This window comes from Kuraishia capsulata, genomic scaffold (assembly GCF_000576695.1).
Source record: "Kuraishia capsulata CBS 1993 genomic scaffold, Kuraishia_capsulata_scaffold_5, whole genome shotgun sequence".
Taxonomy (NCBI): Eukaryota; Fungi; Ascomycota; class Pichiomycetes; order Pichiales; family Pichiaceae; genus Kuraishia; species Kuraishia capsulata.
This window is the reverse complement of record NW_019172954.1, coordinates 528179-547112: the sequence shown is the minus strand read 5'-3', so window position 1 is coordinate 547112 and position 18934 is coordinate 528179. Positions and strand designations below refer to the sequence as shown.

Here is an 18934-nt window from a genome sequence, read left to right as displayed (position 1 = left end):
TTGCCTGCAATTCCTCTCAGAATTCCCGGAGCTCAGCTGTAATATCTTGCTCTATGATACTATTATCTAAAACATCTAGACCTTTGAATATAAGTAGCCTCTCCACTCGATGAATCTCCCCATTAGTCTCCTCCCGGCCTTAGTTTCCCGTCATGGGAGACCTCCCGTTCCGATGGAGCCTTTGCAGATTCGCACACACCGAATTCGGCTCTGAAACCTTGAGTGCCCCTGAGACACTACAACAGCAAGTTTTCACACATTCAAGTTCGCAAGAGGTGTGAAATCAAGACATCAAAGCGATATCCAGAAATACTCACAAAAAAATACAACGCTTCTGGTCCTGGCCCTGTCTAATCACCACCCCATTGTACAACTCCACATAGATTGACTAGGAGACTCACTCAACTGCTAAGGACACCACAAGGTCAACCAGACGCCCCAAAAACTCAAATTTTGTGCTTGTTTTTGCAGAATTGTTTGTCGAATTGTCATCAGAACCCACTGGACAACATCTCAGCATTCAAAAACCACAAAATTCTCAATTTTCAGCACCAATTCCCTACTCCAGTGCCCCTACTCACCCTCCCCAGACACTCGTGCACCGTGTCTAAAAAATCTGACCAGTCCAAAGCACACAGAAAATTTCTGGCTGCCCCAACCTGATTTGCCAGAGTTTAACAAAGAAGGTGTTGTACCTTTGAGACCTGAGCAAAAACAAGAAAATCCTTCATTGGAAAGGCTTTTCTTCTCATCAAGGCTTTCGAACCCAAAGCCTTCGCATTTGACCAGAAATTTTCTTTGTTGCTGAGTTCAGATCCAGGGCCTTTGCGAGATCCGTACAATAGAGAGAGTTAGTGAGAGTGAGATTTGGTGAAGCACTGACCACCACAAGACACATTTGCACCCGTTTTTTTTCGCATTTTTTCCAGATTTGCGATGGCTGACTCAACCACTGAAGACCACTCGCAACTCTCGAACCATTCTGGTTCTGGCTCTTCTGCCACCACGACTCCTACCAAAGACGGCTCTTCCATCCTTTCCGGGTCTGTGGATCCGTTCCTCCAGACACCTCTGACCCCACCAAAGTCCATGATACCCACCGCTCTTGGACCCCAGTCCAATTACTTCAACACCAGCTTCACGCCCTTTGATCCGTTGGGTTCCACCAAGATAACCACCCCAGTCCAGAGATCCAACTTCGACCACTCTACTGCCCCTCCCACCATGTATGACCCGCCATATTTCAAAAGCGAGAATTCCGGTGATTTGGACCTGAGTGTTGCTCTTGGAAATCTGAACCTGGACTATGATCTTATGGAAATGAACAAGGGTTTTTTTTACAAGGGCGACGCCAGTTCTGCGTCTACGATCTCATCTTCGATCCCATCCGGTACCACTGGCGGAACCAACACCTCTAGATACCAACCCCACCAGAACGGGGGTCTAGATTACCAGAGAGCCGGGTCTTTGACTCCGAACCCGAGTTCGAGCTTTTTCATGCCGAAAACGCCCACTTGGTCGGCACCTACCATGCCAGCATCAGCACCCCCAGCCAGATCCTTTATCGATGGGTCCAATTTTGGCGCGATGGGCGTGAGGCCATTCAATCTGCCCGAAGAACAGAACCAACAGAACCAGGCTCAGCAATCCCAGATTGACCAGGATCCTTTGGCGGCTCCTTCTCTGCAACCTTCACTGATTGGCGGTCCATTGTTGAAGGAAAGAAGGTCAAACCAGCAAAAATTGCCCCAGCATGTTCCCTCAAATGGAATGCCACTCACGAATGAACAGATCAACATGATGGCGCCAAGGTCCTTTCAGCCAAACTTCCAGCCAAATTTCAACGTGGATCAGACCCCCGTCTGGAACAACGTTGGTGCTGGAAATGGCATGATGGGCAACAACGCAGGCCAAGCTCCAAGGAACTCCGGCTCTTTTGAATCTTTTGATTCCCGCCGTTGGAACGGGAACCGTGTTGCAGGTAACGCAAATGGCCCAGGGAGCTTGAACAGCTCTGGAGGCCCAAACATGCACCGTAAGCCAACTCAGAGAAGAAAAGGAGAAGACGCCTCCAGGTTTGTGAACGCTAAGCTGCAGGACTTTATGGGCGAAATCTGCACTCTGTGCAAAGATCAGCACGGATGCAGGTTTTTGCAAAGGCAATTGGACGTCCAGGGCGAATACGCTGCTGTGGTGATCTTCAACGAGATTGTGGACCATGTTGTTGATCTTATGGTTGATCCCTTTGGAAACTATTTGGTTCAGAAACTTTTGGAAAAACTTCCAACTGACTTGAGGACCACCTTCGTCCGTAATGCATCCTCGCAGTTCGTCAGAATCGCTTTGGACCCTCACGGAACCAGGGCTCTTCAAAAACTCGTCGAGTGTATTTCTACGGATGAAGAGGCCGAAGTCCTCAGGGATTCATTGACTCCCCATGTGGTTGTTTTGAGTCGTGATCTAAACGGGAATCACGTTGTTCAGAAATGCTTGCAAATGCTTAGGCCGGATCAGTTCCAATTCATATTTGATTGTGCCTACGAAAACTGTTCCAAGATTGCTACTCATAGACACGGCTGTTGCGTTCTACAACGGTGTCTTGACCACGGTTCCAAGGAGCAGTGCGAGGCTCTGTCGGTCGAAGTCAGCAAGAATTGTATTGCCCTTTCACTGGACCCCTTTGGAAACTACGTCGTACAATATGTGATTGGAAGGGAGTGTAAAGGCATCCAATTGGTTTCGCAAATCCCCGAACACGGAGCCATGGCCACTATGTTGGAGTCCATAAAAGTAGCAGTGTTCAAGTTGTCACTGCACAAATTCGGCTCCAACGTAACTGAAAAGTGCTTGCGCATCCCATTCATTGCTAGAGTCCTGATCGACTACATGCTAGACAATCCAGCAGAAGTCCAGACCCTGTTGCACGATGCCTTTGGCAACTATGTCTTGCAAACAAGTCTCGATGTTGCTGACGCCAAACGATTTGAGGACTTGTCAGCTGTCATCAAGCCACTGCTGCCAAGTGTTAGAAGCACACCTCATGGAAGAAGAATCTCAGGCCGTATTCAACAACGCTCCAGCCAATCAAGTGCATCATCAGCTCACAGACACTCCTCTAGCAGCAGTGTCTCGAGCGTTCCGACCGTCTGAACCAGCGGTCATGTGTTACATTATACTACAACGAAACTAGGGACACCTCATGTTGAGGTCAAACCGTTTCCCCATTGCAAAAGAGAGAAAAGCTTTTTTTGTGTACATTAGAACAAATTGGGGTCTCAACGTTCGTGGGAGAATGAAGAGACATTCAAGATCGGTCGAGGAAAACATTGCATTATCATATCCTACTTCAACGTGTAACTCTAGTACTATATATCAATCTGAATATTGAGCAATATATCAAAATTAAACTCCGAGCTTCACTTTCTTTTTCTCTTAGATCAAACGGCATGGACGTTATTTGTCAAATCTTTCTAAACAAATAATTCCATAATTGTGCCTGTGCTCTTTTTTTTGTTGCTTTTTTTGTTGCTTTTTTTGTTGCTTTTTTTGTTGCTTTTGTTCGGCTCCATCATGCTCCCCATGCTCCATCCATGCAGCCTCTGCAGGCATTGATTTGTCAGGCTATGCTTTTGATAGGATACCAGGCTGCCGGAACCATTCGGCTTCTACAGTGTATTAGTCAAGCAGAGTCAGGAGCTTACCAATTGGAGAAGCGGGTGATCAAAATGTAGAATATAAAAGGGATGGGATACACAGGAATGGAGATTGAGGTTCAATGGTGTTACCAGAGCAGAAAGCTACCAGCAGCCGTTCTGTCACAGCCGCACTATCAACTCAATGACCGCCATCGCCGAAAGCAATCTATTCAAGCCTATTAAAGTAGGCAATGTTGAACTTTCCAACAGACTAGTGGGACTACCCACTACTAGATTCAGAAATAGTCCTGAACATGTTCCCACAGATGCCATGGAACAATTGTACATTGACAGGACCAGGGATGCCGGTTCTTTGATAATTACCGAGGGAACTCTGATTAGCCCCAAATATGGAGTCTACAATGGTGCCCCAGGATTGTGGTCCGAGGCTCAGACTGCTGGATGGAAGAAGATTATCGAGGCTGTTCATAAAAATGGTTCGTTCGTTTCTTCTCAACTTTGGGCATTAGGACGGGTAGCGACCCCAGAACTTTCCAAGGCCAGAAACCTGCCTCTGTACGGACCTTCTGAGATTCATTTTAGCGAACAAGCGAGGGAGGAAGCCGAAAAATCTGGAGTAGAATTGCATGCACTCTCGACTGAAGAAGTCGAACAGCTTGTGCAGGATTATGTCGTTGCAGCAGAAAACGCTCTTGAAGGGGCCGGTGCCGATATGGTGGAAATTCACGCTGCCAATGGGTATCTGCCAAATCAGTTTATTGAGGAGACCTCCAACCAGCGCACTGACAAGTACGGCGGTTCTATCGAAAATAGGTCCAGATTTATTATGGAGGTTGTCGATGCCATTGGTGAAAGGTTTGGCTACGAGCGCGTGGGAATCAGATTCACACCGTGGTCTAATTTCCAGGGTATGCCTTCTGGAGACGACGCCCGAATCAGTCCAATGGTTACATACGGATATTTGCTCAGCGAATTTGAGAGAAGAGCAGCCTCAGGAAAAAGACTTGCATATATCCTGACCACCGAGCCAAGGGTGGAATGGTGGTTGGACCAGAAGGGAACTACTTCTCACCATAACAGATGGGTATATGATATCTGGAAGGGAGTCGTGATTCGCTCTGGTGGGTACTTTACAGATCCCAGTTACTCAACGCTCATCGAACACGTGGATGCCAATAACCGCACTCTCATTGGAAGCGCCAGATCATTCACCTCTAACCCAGACTTGCGCTCTCGCATTCGTAAGGGACAGGAGCTTACCCCGTTTGAGAGAGAGTTCTTCTACACCCACACTAACTACGGGTACAATACCTTTGGAGATTACGGAGTTGAGAAATTGGGTCCTGACTCTGAGCAGGCTTCCAGACCATTGACGCCTCTCGCTTGAATACACCAATATATTGATTTTGCTTTTGAATATATACGCAGTAGACTTTAGCACTCGGGGCTAGTATCCACGCCAGCTTTCTTTGCAAAACTGCTAAAAAAACAAGATGAAATTTATCTATTCCAATTTGCATTCAGCCATATTCAAGCTTTATTCACCCTAATATATACATGCAATTCCATTTCCATGCTACCCATAGTACCCAGTGAAATGGCTCACATTACACACCCCGCAGAAGTGCACCAACCATCTCTTTTCGTTTGCATCGTTTGCATCGTATTTCCACCAGATCGGGTATCTCCTACCGAACTTTCAACTAGGCGATGTTTACGTATCTTTTATCAACATAATATCCAACCTTCCACCCACTTTTTTAACAAGTTTTGTGAGTTTTCCCGAGGAATATTGATCAAAATGTCTGTGAGGCGCTCAAAAAGACTACAGGACAAGGCAGGATCTCCTGGTGAGACCGATGCGTTGCTTCCACAAGCCAAGCCCAAGAAAGTTGCACCAAAGAAACAGACCACGTCTGGTGCTCCTGAAGAAGAGCCCGAAGCTTACGAGTTCGGTGGGCCTTTTGGTGTGACTGCAATCATGCTATCATTTCCAATACTGATGTACTACCTTTATATCAGTCAAAAGTTTTACGGTGGCAGCTTTGCTAGACCAGCTGACGGTGAAACTTGGAGCCATTTCCTGATCAACTACCTGGAGTTGCTAAAACAGAACGTTGTTCCTGGAATTCAGGCCTGGACGATTTTCGTGTCATATTTCACAATCCAGGCGATTTTTTACGTGGTTTTGCCCGGAATATGGACAAAGGGCCAACCCCTCACGCACTTGGACAATCGTCAGTTGCCATACTACTGCAATGCAGCCTTCACCATCTATGTAAACATCTTCATGGTCTTGTCCTTGCATTTTACTGGAATTTTCAAGCTCTATACCATTTTGGAAATTTTCGGGGAGCTGATGACCGTTGCTATCATCACTGGATTTTCCATGGCCATTGGATTGTATGTCTACACTCTCAAGGTCTCCAAGGACTATCACCGCATGTCCGGTAACCATGTTTATGACATGTTCATGGGAGCTCCTTTGAACCCCAGAGTTGGTATTATTGACCTTAAGATGTTCTTCGAAGTGAGATTGCCTTGGTATACTCTTCTGTTTTTGACAATGGCGCTGTGTCTGAAGCAGTACGACGAGTATGGGTTTGTCTCTACCCAAGCTTCTTTCCTGATGCTTGCCCATTGGCTTTATGCCAATGCGTGCTCGAAGGGTGAGGAGCTTATTGTTCCCACATGGGACATGGCCTACGAGAAGTTTGGTTTCATGCTGATATTCTGGAACATAGCTGGTGTTCCATACACCTACTGTCAAGGCACTCTGTTCCTGTTCTACAACAAACCCGAGAGTTACAACTGGTCCACTAGCTACAATGTCACTTTGTTCGTTGTCTTGTTGACTGCATACTATTTCTTTGACACTACAAATGCTCAGAAGAACTCTTTTAGAAAATTTATGAACGGAGACACACATATCAGAAAGACGTTCCCATTTTTGCCTTATCAGGTGCTCAAAAACCCATCCTACTTGAAATGTGCCAATGGCTCTGTTCTGTTGACGGATGGTTGGTACAAATATGCAAGAAAGCTCCATTACACGGTTGATCTTATCCAGTCTTTGACTTGGTCGCTTATCTGTGGTGGTGCACCCATCTGCTATTTCTACCCAGCCTTCTACACCGTGGTTCTAGCACACAGAACGACTAGGGATATTGCCAAATGCAAGAAAAAGTATGGAGCAGATTGGGACACGTACGTCGAGAAATGTCCGTATCTGTTCATTCCCTATGTCTTTTAGGCAGCTGAAGACCACTACAAGACTCCTAGATTACTACTAAAAACTACTTTGAAATCTCTTTCTGTATCGAATTCACATCCAAACTATGAGACTATCCTATTGGAGTTTCATTTTAGACTCACCTCACCTCTGAGCTAACCCTCTAATCCTGCTCAGCAATGGCAATCAAACGCTCATCAATCTCATCAGGGGACAACGCCTTGAACCCTGCAGCCGTAGCAACACCCACCTCCAAGTCGTTCTTCCTGAAGTCCGTCCCTAGAGTATCACTCAACGTGATAATTGCAAACTCTACAACTTTGGTCCAATCTCCCTTTACCAGAGTCTTCTTCTTCTTGAAAGTCTTCTCCAGCGAAGTCAAAACCTCCTGTTGCTTGGGACCCGCAGCAGTGGCCTTAGCGCTGAAATAGTAACCGGCAGGGTCAGTTTTGAACAGAGAAGGCCCTTGTTCGTCGTCTATCGAACAAAATAGCAGCGACACACCCAAAGGTCTCATATACGCTCTCTGCGTGTATATCTGGGACAGATTCGCCATTCTTCTGGCCAAAGCATCAGAAGACATCGCGTATCCGTACTTGTACTTGAACTCAGCAGCTTCGGCTCTCGCCTTCATAGCCTGCACTCTAGCGTCTGCTATTGATCCCGTGGCCAACATACCGACCGAGGGGGAAATTTGAAACAGATACGTGATGGTTGATGGGTCGAGCAGCTTATCCGAAACTTTCTTTTGCGAAACAAGCACTACAGAGTCCTCGCCACATATTCCGAGACCGGTAATGTTCGAGGAGTTGATCGCTTTGAAGGCATACTCAACCTGGAAAAGCCTGCCCTCTGGCGAGAAAATGGTGATGTGCCTGTCGAATCCAGCTGAATCTGTCGTTGTGAGTTAGTCACGCGTTCGCGCTAGAGTATCAAAAAGTCAATTGAAAGCAAATTCTGGCACTTACTAGACATTGAATGATTATCGGCTGATTCAATTCAGACTGTGTCGAGTAATAGCGGTGTTGACTGAACTCAATATGCCACCATTACGGTCTTGAAGTGGCGATTATGAGGTCGGGTCGTGCGATCCAAAAACTTGATAAAAACACTACTCCAAGTTATGCGGCAGCGTAGCATACAATGATTACGGTACTGAGTTCATATTTGTACCACAATGTTCTTATAATAGAATAGCGTGGATACGTCGCAATTAGTAGGACACTTATGTCCAGAGGCAAACCCTTGGTCATCAAACACATTCCTTGTCGGGGTAATTTACTCGTTACTTTCAAGTATCCTCTCTGAATACTCAGCAAAGTTCTCTGTAGGGGTCACCATTTCATGGAGGCTGGGCTGACAAAAAACGGCCAGCGTGTTTCTAGCTATTCCTGGTTTCGTGCAACCTGTCACGTAATGAGGGACGGCTTTGAATTGGCCTCTGGATACCTCCTCGAGAGTCGAACCAGTTTGGAAAGCGAGACAATCTTGTGGGATTTTCACCTGAACGGTCTCGCCAAGCCTGTCTCTTATATACAAGCCACTTTGAACATCCGGATTATCGATCTCGCCCAAAACAGGATTGGTTTCGTCCAGAAACATAGCTGAGGTCAATCCAGTGAGACACGAATGATCCCTGTGTTCACCGCACCATTGGGTACCGTTTGATGAGGGATAGTAGTGTAATAGCCTTGCCTTGGTGGTGGTAGACTCAGAGACAATTCTAGACAAATAATTCGCCTCATAGTTCGAAACGTTTTTCAAACAGTATCTATCGCAGGACTCAGCCACCACCGTAGCAACGTCGATGATTAAATTGCACAGCAGTTTCATGTTCTTCTCAAATCCCGGAATCAAGTCTTCCCTGGGCCACATATTTCGTGTAGTGTAAGCTTTGAAGGTGGAAAACCTGTCACATTCGCCTTCAGTAGGCCGTTCCAAGGACGCGTCTTTGTGGAACGAACAGTTGACGTAGAAGGAACCCTTCAAATCGTCGTAAAAGTCATCTTCGCTGAAGTTCTCACGTCCCTTGGACCAACCAGTCAAAAAATGGCCTTCTGGAGACTCCAGTTTCTCTAGCTCGGTCGTAGGCAGGGCGGATAATCGTGAGGCATCACTTAAAACACGCTTTCTAAGCTGGCTGAACTCTTCAGACAAGCCTTGGATAATTATCAACCCCAGCGAATCAGGCCCAAATGCTTTGTCGAGGAGATGATCCACATTCCCATCGGCCAAATCGTGAAGATCCACCTGGACCGGAATTTTTGTGTAATCCATGAGGACTTAGAAGAGCAGTTGATTAGACAGACACAACCAAACTTATGTAGTACCCTGCCTAATTTAAGTCTCAGCTCGCTTAAATAGCCCGAGGAAATGAGCTCGCCAAATCAAAACTTCAAAGAACAGGTCACTACTAGCGTGTCTCAAACCGAGCCTTAAGTGTAGATGATAAAATTCAAAGTGCATCAAAGTAAATACACGCGCAGGTACACATATATCTCCTTAAGACGGCTGATCTCTCGTACTTACTTCGTTTCAGTCAGCATATAAGCAGTAAAGGTAGTGTACTACAACCAGACCATGTGACATCCAAACGCTTCCGTTTCTCCAGATTTTGGGACCATTCGGTTTGACAGCGAACGTGTTCTTCTTGCTCCTGTGTTGCTTGCATCTTTTTTGGAGGGTGGAATCGCATACTCACCAAATTATCCGACCAAACCAATCACGTAAGCACAGGTTGGTATTTGAATAGTCATTGACCGAATAAGCAGAGTTGGAAGTTGCCGTTACGCCGGCAGCACGTACACAGACACGACGACTCCACACAAGGCTCAGATCACGAAATAACTGCCCAAAAGCTGCCAGAAAAGCACTGGAATCCCATTAAACGCCATGTCGCACGGCTGGAAACTCACACAATCTCTGCGAGAGGAAATATACAAATACGCCAAGTTTCCTCCAACGGGAGTCTCTTTAAGGCAGATGGTCCAGTTCGGGCCAAAGCCCTCGGCTGGAACATTATTCCACGCTTCTCAATTTGTGGTTGAGGAGTTACCCATACGATTGGCTCATCGTGTGAAAGAGCTTGAGGAGTTACCGAATGACCTGAATAAGGTGGAGTCCATCCAGCTGGTGAGGGATTGGTACGCTCAATCATTCGAGGAGCTGACTTCACTGCCTAAACCGACAATAGACGAGAGTTTGCGGAAACTGTTGTATGGAAACGGAAACAACAACCTATACCACCCTTCTACCAACTCGAACCCGCCAGCCGAAGATGAATCGGCCACTTCAACACCGCTACTCTTTGATGATGATGGACTTATAGTAAGGAAGTCAACAACCCACAAACAGAGTCAGTACAAACAACAGAACCAATTCCTCACAACGGAGGATTACATAGCAACGACAAAGCAGAAAAGATACTACATCCCGTGCCCTATCAATGAGACTTATCCTGCCGAAGTGTATGAGTATAACCGGGTGGTGACAGATACTTTGAAGGTGATCAAGAAAAGACACGATGCCACGGTAACGACGGTCGCAAAGGGTGTTCAGGAATGGAAGCACAACACGCACGTATCGTTGGTGGACACTAATGTGCAATCATTTTTGGACAGGTTCTATCTTTCGAGAATCGGAATCAGAATGTTGATTGGCCAGCAAATTGCTATCAATCAGGACCATTCAACGTTCAATGACGACTATGTGGGGGTCATATGTTTGAACACAAATGTCGCCGAAATCGCACAGGACGCCATTGAAAGTGCGCGTTTCACGTGCGAGGAACACTACGGTCTAATGGAGGCACCACAGGTCCAGTTGTATTGCCCCACAAACCTCAATTTCATGTATGTTCCTGGCCATTTGGTCCACATGCTTTTCGAGACATTGAAGAACTCTTTACGAGCGACGGTGGAACACCATCTGAAGCAAAACCTTGACAAGGACATCGAGGATATCCAATTTCCACCTGTGAAGATAATTGTCGCCGAAGGAGAGGAGGACATTACCATCAAAATCTCGGACGAGGGCGGTGGAATTGCCCGAAGTGCCATGCCTTTGATATGGACGTATCTCTATACCACAGTGGAGGCTTTGCCAGTGGAAGACCCATGGGGCGGAAAAACTGACTTTAGGGCTCCTATGGCCGGCTACGGATACGGGTTACCAATCAGTAGACTGTATGCTCGTTATTTTGGAGGCGACCTCAAGCTAATAAGCATGGAGGGCTATGGGACAGATGTTTATTTACATTTGAACCGGTTGAGCAGTTCAAGCGAGCCATTACCGTGAAGTATGTAACTGGAAAGAGGCGGACGTGAAGAACAGAAGATGGAAAGGACAGTGCGGAAATTCTTGGTGCTTATCCAGTCAAGGAGTCGTAGACAATTCATGAACCAAGTTAGCGGTCAGGGCTATCTTGGGAATAGTAGTACAGAAGGCAGTATACGACTATTACCAATATAGACCACCGTAAAAACGTGTGTCCAGCACAAGCAGGGCCAAACAATTATTTTCACATTCGTTTGGACTAACGGATAAATGCATACAATAGGCGATGGACAGCGACAGCTACCATAAGCCGGAACTGAAACTTCCATACAGAACTGCCATATGTGCATTCTCTTACATATAAAATGATCACCTAATAGACAGCACCGTAAATACCGCCAATTTTTCAACATTAGGCCACAAATTAGGCCACAATAGCGCCAATCCGGTTATACTTTCGTTAACCTTATCTTTACTATTGCACCGCGCTATCTTTTTTCCATCTCCTCCGTATCTCATCTGCTATCCTGAATTTGACTGGACTTACGAAATTGGTTCCGGAACATCTCTTTCCCGCATTTTGGCCAGACTTTCTGCAAAGCGTGATCCACCAACCCTTCTCCATTAACAAGAAAAAAGATCGCATTCTTGGATCAAATCTCTAATCAGAGACTGTGTCACATTTTTATACAGGTCACAAGGTTGTTCGGTTAATTCCGGGTGGAAACCAAAACCACTGTCACATCGTCCCCTCCTTTCAGCCAAGACAGAGCCAGAGAGTATCTGGTCCAGGTTTGCGTTTCTAACAAGCTTTCCACACGAGACATGAGTGGAATCGTGAATCCAGCTGTCCAATTTTCCAAACCGGTGGTGGAAAAGCCCGAAGGCGTATATCCGTTGAATGGAGACGATCCTTTTGCCGGCCCTCCATCGTCGGCAACGGGAACAAGCCAGACGTCTGCTTCCTCGAATTCCAAGCAATATATATATCCGGATTTCAAGGTGTGGCAGCATACTCAGGATGATGATATCAGGATGAGAAACTATTTGCAGAAGGGTTATTTCGAGCCTCCTCTGGTGAGCAACGAGTTTCTGTCAGCCAGAACCACCATGACTACGCTGCTTCATTCAGAGACCGCTACAAGGCCCACCACCTCCGCAACCGCTGGTTCATTTGACGGGATAGAACATTCATCGAGTGGAGACACTGGTATCTCGAGCAACGGAGCATCTATCACCGCCCCGTCTACAGCACCCACATCTGGTACACCTGTTCCAACATCTGGTAACAATCCGAATGTGAAACTTGTGGCTCTGAGCGAGTTCATGATCAAAGCCATTAATCAAAGACGAAATCTCAGCAAGATTCGGGCAAAAACCACCTACAAACCACCACCAAGAGTGACTCTTACAGATAACAAAAAGGAGAAGTGGATAGAGAACCTTGCCGATTCTAAAGTTAGCCTCAAGCAACTTTCTAGGGCAATACCGCACGGAATACGGAACAGAGTGTTGTTGGAACAATGCAGTCAGAATTCGGTCCCCATACCCAGAGCCCTGTGGTTAATAAGATGCGTTTCCACAAACGAGCAGAGACAGCTGAAGAGGAAAGGTACCGCTGGAAATGCAGCGGCATTGACCAACAATTGGATAATTGAATGGACAGAACAAGTCACGTTGTATATCGAGAAAGTGGCAGAAAACTGTTTCAATCCAAACGCAAACGCTAATTGGCGAACGCGATTGACCTATATCACCAGACTGAGTGCCCATCTTTACATGGAAGCATTGCTGAACCAGGAGACCTTTTTGGCGTGGGTGGTGAGAAGCCTCGGCAGGTTTGTGAACTCTTCTGTGGAAACCTCACTCTCTACTGCCAAAACTTCGCTGCTGGACTTCAAGTACCTGTCCACCCATGTCATCTTTCTGAGACTGTTCTGGTTCAAGATCATTAAGGTGGATTACCTTTCCAAGGAGCTTGCAGAATTACTTCTTCGTATCTCTTCTGCCTTGACGGATACAATCGCAGCAACAAAATCACACCCTAATACTTCCAGAAAGGATATTCACGAACCAGCGAACAAGCTTCTTTCGTCGATTAATTTCTTCATTACTTACCTGTTCTACTACAACTCTGACTCCTTCATCATCCCTACAACATGGGTACACCTGAAGAGTGCTCTAAAGAAGGTGATCGATATGAATAATACAGCAATCAGCGAACAGTTCAAACTGGTCTCGTACAGAAACGAGTCTTTGATGATCGATCTTCCAGCTGATGACGAGTCGAACCAGAATCTGGGCACCAGTTCTGTTATAATATGGAAGCTGGATAACTTCGAAAGGCCTGATGTGGGCATACCGGGACTGTCTGATATGGTTTTCTATAGCACGCGAGACGGAAACGATTCGAATGAGTCCTGGAAAAAGAATTTGAAGCTCATGTTAGAGTGGTCAGTCACGGGATACAGGTGCTCTGATATCAAAAGAGTTTCTCTCGTTGTGAGTATCCTTCAGTGGAGATTGCTTCAAATAGCTCAAAATGGAAGAGGAAAAAAGTATAAAGCTATGAAACTGGAATTGGAGGTTGAGATTTTGGACTTTATCTATGCGCTTAATGATAGAGTTAAATTCGACCTTCCGCAACTACTGCCTATGTCACCTCTGAGTGACGTTGACAACTTAAGGAACGACATCAACTTTGAAAATGTTTTTGTGCTGGTTAGCGAGCTTTATTACCATGACTTGTTCGTGGTCTCATCTTATGTGAGGAGGCTTATTGCATCCGGTGTAATTTACTTGCAAGATGCGAACTTGGCTTGCGGATTCCATACACTCATTTTGAAATCTCTCCCGACGTTGAGTGATACCAACGTCAACAACATTCTGAAAGGGTTGACTTCTGTGAAGTTTCCCGGTTCAGAATCGGATGCGCTTGTGAAAGAGGTGAGACACAAGGTATTTCTTTATCTTAACAGCAGAAAACAAGATACTGGCACTTTGAATTCACCTGCTATCTCCATTGAACCTCGTATGGACCAGAATTTCAACCTGGTTGATGCTCTTGAACTGACTGACCAACTTGAGATTGGAATGCGGTTCATATTGGCAAAGGAGTCTTCTCAGAAACTCTATGATCTGGTAACACAATGCAGTGGCACCTCTAACAAAATTCGCCTGAGTCTTAGTGATGTATCCTCACTGTATCGGTTGTTTGAGAAAATGTACAACCTACACCTTTTCCTGGACATGATGGTATCTTCACTTGATATGTACGGTGACTGTTTTGAGATAGACCTTTGGACGGTGAACTTCATCATCTCCATTGTTTTTTCTAACCATGATATTCTTGCTAGAAGAGTTGCATCAAATACAGAGTTATATCCATCTGCATTAGAGGAAAAAGTTGCACGGATACTGTCCATGGCCAGCAAGTACGATGGAATGTTCAAATCGATTGACACAAGACCTATACAGGACACCTACTTGCAGTCGGAAGATGTCAAGAGGGATTTGAAGGTTTTCAGAAACGAACAAAAGCAAAACGCTACTCAAACTGAGAAAGCGGAATTGTCGAAACTTCCACTGGAACCACTGCAAGCTCTTGGAATAAATTCTGCAGAAAGACTGCTAAATCCTTCTGAGTTCTCTCAGCACGTTATTCAAGTGATCAGCCATTACTGGAGCATTGTTAGGTCTGGGGATAGATCAACGAGACTGGATCTCTCAAGGCTACTCAAAGCTCTGAAATCCGCGAAGCAATCGGAGTTCAGCTCCATTCTGAACCAACATATCAGGAAGACAATTGCACCTACACTCTCTATAGAGTTCGATGTAAATGTCAAGTTCATCGCCAGACTAATTGTTGATCAGATTTTGAGCTTTGAAGATGCATGCGAGGCATTTGCACCTCATACTAATGACGACAATCTGGATGCTTCGTCTGGCCAAAGGCTGGTCTGGAGTTTGCTGTTGAACACAAATCGCTATGAGAAGAGCGCCTTCTCTTTGGAAGCTTGCGAGTCAATTGTGTTTGAACTTGCAAGGAAGGACTTCCAGGAAAAGAAAGTTGACGAATATGTCAGTTTACTCATCCGAAACTGTCGTGTTCATTCCGGGATGTCTTCCATGGTTGGTGATCTTGCCAACATCGATGAATCTGCTCACACGCCTGGAGTGGTTGATCAACATCGTGAACATCAGTCCGCTCTATCAGCATCTGTTGATCATCTCCCAACCCCAGTTTCCAACAGCATGACCACACCGCTACCCATGGTGACTAGCCCTATGGTTGTTGATGACCTTGGTGGGAATTTAACTGAAATTGCTGAACCATGTCGTGAAGAGCTGATTAGGGTTTTGAGGGTAATGGCTGTAAAGGACACTTCAAAAACGTTGAAATGGGTGCAATCAGAGTACTCAAACGGACAGGGAATATCCAAACCTCAACTGATTGAGCTTTTCAATCAAATGTTGGTTGATGAAGCCCCAGTAACACAGGCAAAAGATACCAACAGATTGGTTGGAGTTCTCAGCTACTTCAATCTGCCAATCTGTCAGTCCTTGGTCAAGATGATATTCGATGAGGAATTCAAACATTCATCAAACGACGAAGAACAAAGCTCCTATCTTTCGGAAATTATATCTTCTGTGCTGATAGAAGCTGTGAAATGGGACACTAATGACTACTGGAAAGACGATGTCTCTCTTTTGGGTGACCTTTTCAAGTTTGTTGCTCCTCCGCTGAAGCTGAAGCTGTTACATTGCTGCGAAGAGATTTTACTTGGTTCTGATGTATTCCCAAAAGTTGTCATTGGTGAAGCCCGATCAAATGTTAGCGTGATACCTTTATTGGGCAGTATGATCAGCAGTTGCTCAAAATTTTCGTACATTGATGGGCCTGGTTCTGGCCGCTTCAAGCCTGGTTTCATCCCATTGTCCGATTCCCTGGTGTTCTCATTGAATTTGTCTTTGGAGAAGCTGATGTATTACTGTCAAAAGTCGCAACTTCAGAAAAGCATGTCCAAACCCAAATCAACAGGCGGAATAGATACAGAATCTTCTTCTTCATCAGATTCAGAAGGGGATGAAGAAATTGACACCTCTATCGCTCTGCTTGCAAGAATCATTCTGATACATAAAGGATTCCTGGTGGACTTGGTGATGAAAAGATCCATCAACTTACAGACAGATGTGTTTCTACAAAATCTCACAAAGCTGTTTACAATGGAGATCATAGATTCAAGTTTCAAGCTGAAGAACTTGCTGTATGACATTCTCCTTTCCATCAAGATGTTGATCTCAGAATCGTTGTCTACAAACCCATCAACTATTTCATCCACCCGATTGCAACAGTCTTCTAATGCCCCTACTGCTATGCCATCAACCACAACAAATGTTTCCAGCGGTATGTCGCCATTTCCACCTTTTGGTAGAGCTTCTCACACACCTACGGGTTCTCAATCGTTTTTATCGCCCGCAACCCCAACTGTGTCCAGGTTCAACACCGCTAGTTATACAACGCATCCCACAGGTGTAACGGCCACAACGGGAAGTATAATGAGCATTGTCCCTCCCAGCTACAACAACAAATTGAGGTACCTGTTGAAGGATATTTCTCTAAAGGATGGACTAATTGCGTTGGACAATGTGCAGAATTTGTTTGTGTTTGATTCCAAGACGGAGTCGTACCGAAAGTTTTACACCAAGCCGTTTGATCTTCTAGAGGATTCGAGCCCAGTTGTTGGGACTAATGACTCATCCATAAGTCTTCAGTTGTTCCAAGCGTCTGTTGAGAAGAAAAACCCCTCGTAGACGATGGAACGAACTGTTTAAGAGATGCCCTGTTGAACTAACACATGAAATGAAGATACTCGCTCTAACTCGTTTGTAATTCAAACTTAAATTAACAGTGGAACGCATTTTCCATGGAAACGACCAAGCTGCATTCCCCGACGCCAAATGTCGCTCGTAGCTGCAAGAAAATAGAGTCTTCGGACTTAAACGCAAGACGGCAGCTTGCATTTTGTACTTTTTGTGAAGATTTAGTAAAGTCAAGTCCATAGTTATTTGCCTCTGTGACTTACGCAACTGTCTCGATTGACACAAGTTGGCACTGTATGTTAGGATAGCACTTGATTGCGGAGTTTTTCAATTTTCATGGTTGGGATGACGTTATTGAAATGATACCTATTGGATGTTTCCATGTGAAATTCTGTGCCTTATAAATAGAAATCATTGATTGCATAGCATTACATCGTACTTGCACTTCCCTGTACCTTTTTACTTCTTTTGATTCTATAAGAGATAAAGCTATAAGCAAAAAGCCAAAGGGGTCATGAGGGAATTATGCTACAGTGATATCAAACTACTAGGGTCAATTTAGATATCAGCTCCGTATTTGATGTTTCTCGCAGAATCAACCGTATTTTAACTTGGTCATACAGACAGTCGTTTAATTGCCTCATGTATTATAGGCCCAGGTGTATGATTGAAGGTATGACGACCAGCTAGTGGATACTACAACGAAGCAAGGAGTGCACAACGAAGCAAGGAGTGCACAACGAAGCAAGGAGTGTGACATCACCGTCAAAGGTCCATCGCACGACGGTTATAACACCTTGAGAAGTACATCAAAATCTGCTGACATCAAGAGTCAATCTTCAACCGACAACATGAGAGTAACGATGACCATCCGCGATGATCCAAACCTTAATTTATCTTTACGGCCAGGGCATGGAGAGCTACTGGGAATCCTCACTGCCTCACATGTCAAACGGCCCCAAAAAGATTCGGGAGCCTGTCAAGCTTGGGGTGCTTGTTCTTCAAACTCCATCATTACGCTTGAAAATTAATCAGTGTTTTAATGTCATGTCCACAGCAAAAAATTGAACACTATGATATTTTTTCAAACGCCTTTCCGCAACTATTGGTTGTTTGGGTAATTAAATAAGGTTTTAGGCTGCCATAATTTGACACACGCGTGTGTGCCTAAGCAATTTCCTGCACCGATTCTAGGGGCTTAATGCGAGCCGTGTGCGTCATGCTGCCATTGACTTGAGGTAAATGAGAGGACGGTACAATTTGGTCGAACAGTTGGCAGACAAACCCTAGAAAATGCTTGCGAGAGTAGTGCAGACCTGTGCATGGCGATCAAAAATCACCAACAACTCTTTTCTTCATCGTTATATTCTATATTTTTGCACGACTACTAGATGAAGGATCTCGGCGGGGTAGAGCGGGAAAGCCTGCCGTGTCCCGTTTATTCCAATTTCCGGCCACACTAATGTGTTTTAGCTGCGACACCTCCATGTGTAGTCTGGGGCTTCATAATCGAGAGCTATATATATTCATACAGTGATTAGATCTGAAACAAACTCGACCCGACAACAGAAACGAGTTGACATCAAACCCATGCTTTGACTCACGTGTCATGTAAGACATGTGTTGGTAAATCCCGCTTCATGCGTCTTGGCGAATGCGAGACTGGCGTCTAACAGCGGCTGCAAGGTTTGGCAACATAGGGGCCAGAAATGTTGCTTTTTTTTGTTAGATGATGCTGGAATTCGCATATTCAAATGGTGGTTCCTTGCTTTGCCCGTTTCCATCGCAACCACTTTTGGCGCAAGCGGAATAGGCGTTGGTATCCTGCACTTATTATGGTACATGCCCCATCACGCACGTCTGCAGGTGTCCTGATCTGGATACAGTCTCGTGTATTCTTTGAAAATTGGCCATCCCCTCTCTGTGAGACATCGTAGTTAGAAATAAT

General features: G+C 45.3%; 7 protein-coding genes across 7 annotated transcripts; 5 read left to right on the top strand and 2 right to left on the bottom strand.

Annotated features, from left to right (window-relative positions):
- Positions 1-936: 936 nt before the first annotated feature.
- Positions 937-3150, top strand: KUCA_T00004266001 (uncharacterized protein; the record flags this gene model as incomplete). Its single annotated transcript, XM_022600982.1, has 1 exon — positions 937-3150. One exon carries the CDS (start codon positions 937-939, stop codon positions 3148-3150), a length of 2214 nt encoding a protein of 737 aa, XP_022460274.1.
- A 687-nt stretch (positions 3151-3837) lies between these two features.
- KUCA_T00004265001 (uncharacterized protein) lies at positions 3838-5043 on the top strand (the record flags this gene model as incomplete). Its single annotated transcript, XM_022600981.1, has 1 exon — positions 3838-5043. The coding sequence occupies one exon, from the start codon at positions 3838-3840 to the stop codon at positions 5041-5043; it is 1206 nt and encodes a 401-aa protein (XP_022460273.1).
- Positions 5044-5457: 414 nt separating this feature from the next.
- On the top strand, positions 5458-6909 carry KUCA_T00004264001 (uncharacterized protein; the record flags this gene model as incomplete). The annotated part of the gene is made up of 1 exon (XM_022600980.1): positions 5458-6909. The coding sequence occupies one exon, from the start codon at positions 5458-5460 to the stop codon at positions 6907-6909; it is 1452 nt and encodes a 483-aa protein (XP_022460272.1).
- A 142-nt stretch (positions 6910-7051) lies between these two features.
- On the bottom strand, positions 7052-7863 carry KUCA_T00004263001 (uncharacterized protein; the record flags this gene model as incomplete). The annotated part of the gene is made up of 2 exons (XM_022600979.1): positions 7052-7776; positions 7857-7863. The coding sequence occupies 2 exons, from the start codon at positions 7861-7863 to the stop codon at positions 7052-7054; spliced, it is 732 nt and encodes a 243-aa protein (XP_022460271.1).
- A 303-nt stretch (positions 7864-8166) lies between these two features.
- Positions 8167-9165, bottom strand: KUCA_T00004262001 (uncharacterized protein; the record flags this gene model as incomplete). Its single annotated transcript, XM_022600978.1, has 1 exon — positions 8167-9165. One exon carries the CDS (start codon positions 9163-9165, stop codon positions 8167-8169), a length of 999 nt encoding a protein of 332 aa, XP_022460270.1.
- Positions 9166-9780: 615 nt separating this feature from the next.
- On the top strand, positions 9781-11184 carry KUCA_T00004261001 (uncharacterized protein; the record flags this gene model as incomplete). Its single annotated transcript, XM_022600977.1, has 1 exon — positions 9781-11184. One exon carries the CDS (start codon positions 9781-9783, stop codon positions 11182-11184), a length of 1404 nt encoding a protein of 467 aa, XP_022460269.1.
- Positions 11185-11988: 804 nt separating this feature from the next.
- On the top strand, positions 11989-16977 carry KUCA_T00004260001 (uncharacterized protein; the record flags this gene model as incomplete). The annotated part of the gene is made up of 1 exon (XM_022600976.1): positions 11989-16977. The coding sequence occupies one exon, from the start codon at positions 11989-11991 to the stop codon at positions 16975-16977; it is 4989 nt and encodes a 1662-aa protein (XP_022460268.1).
- Positions 16978-18934: the final 1957 nt, after the last annotated feature.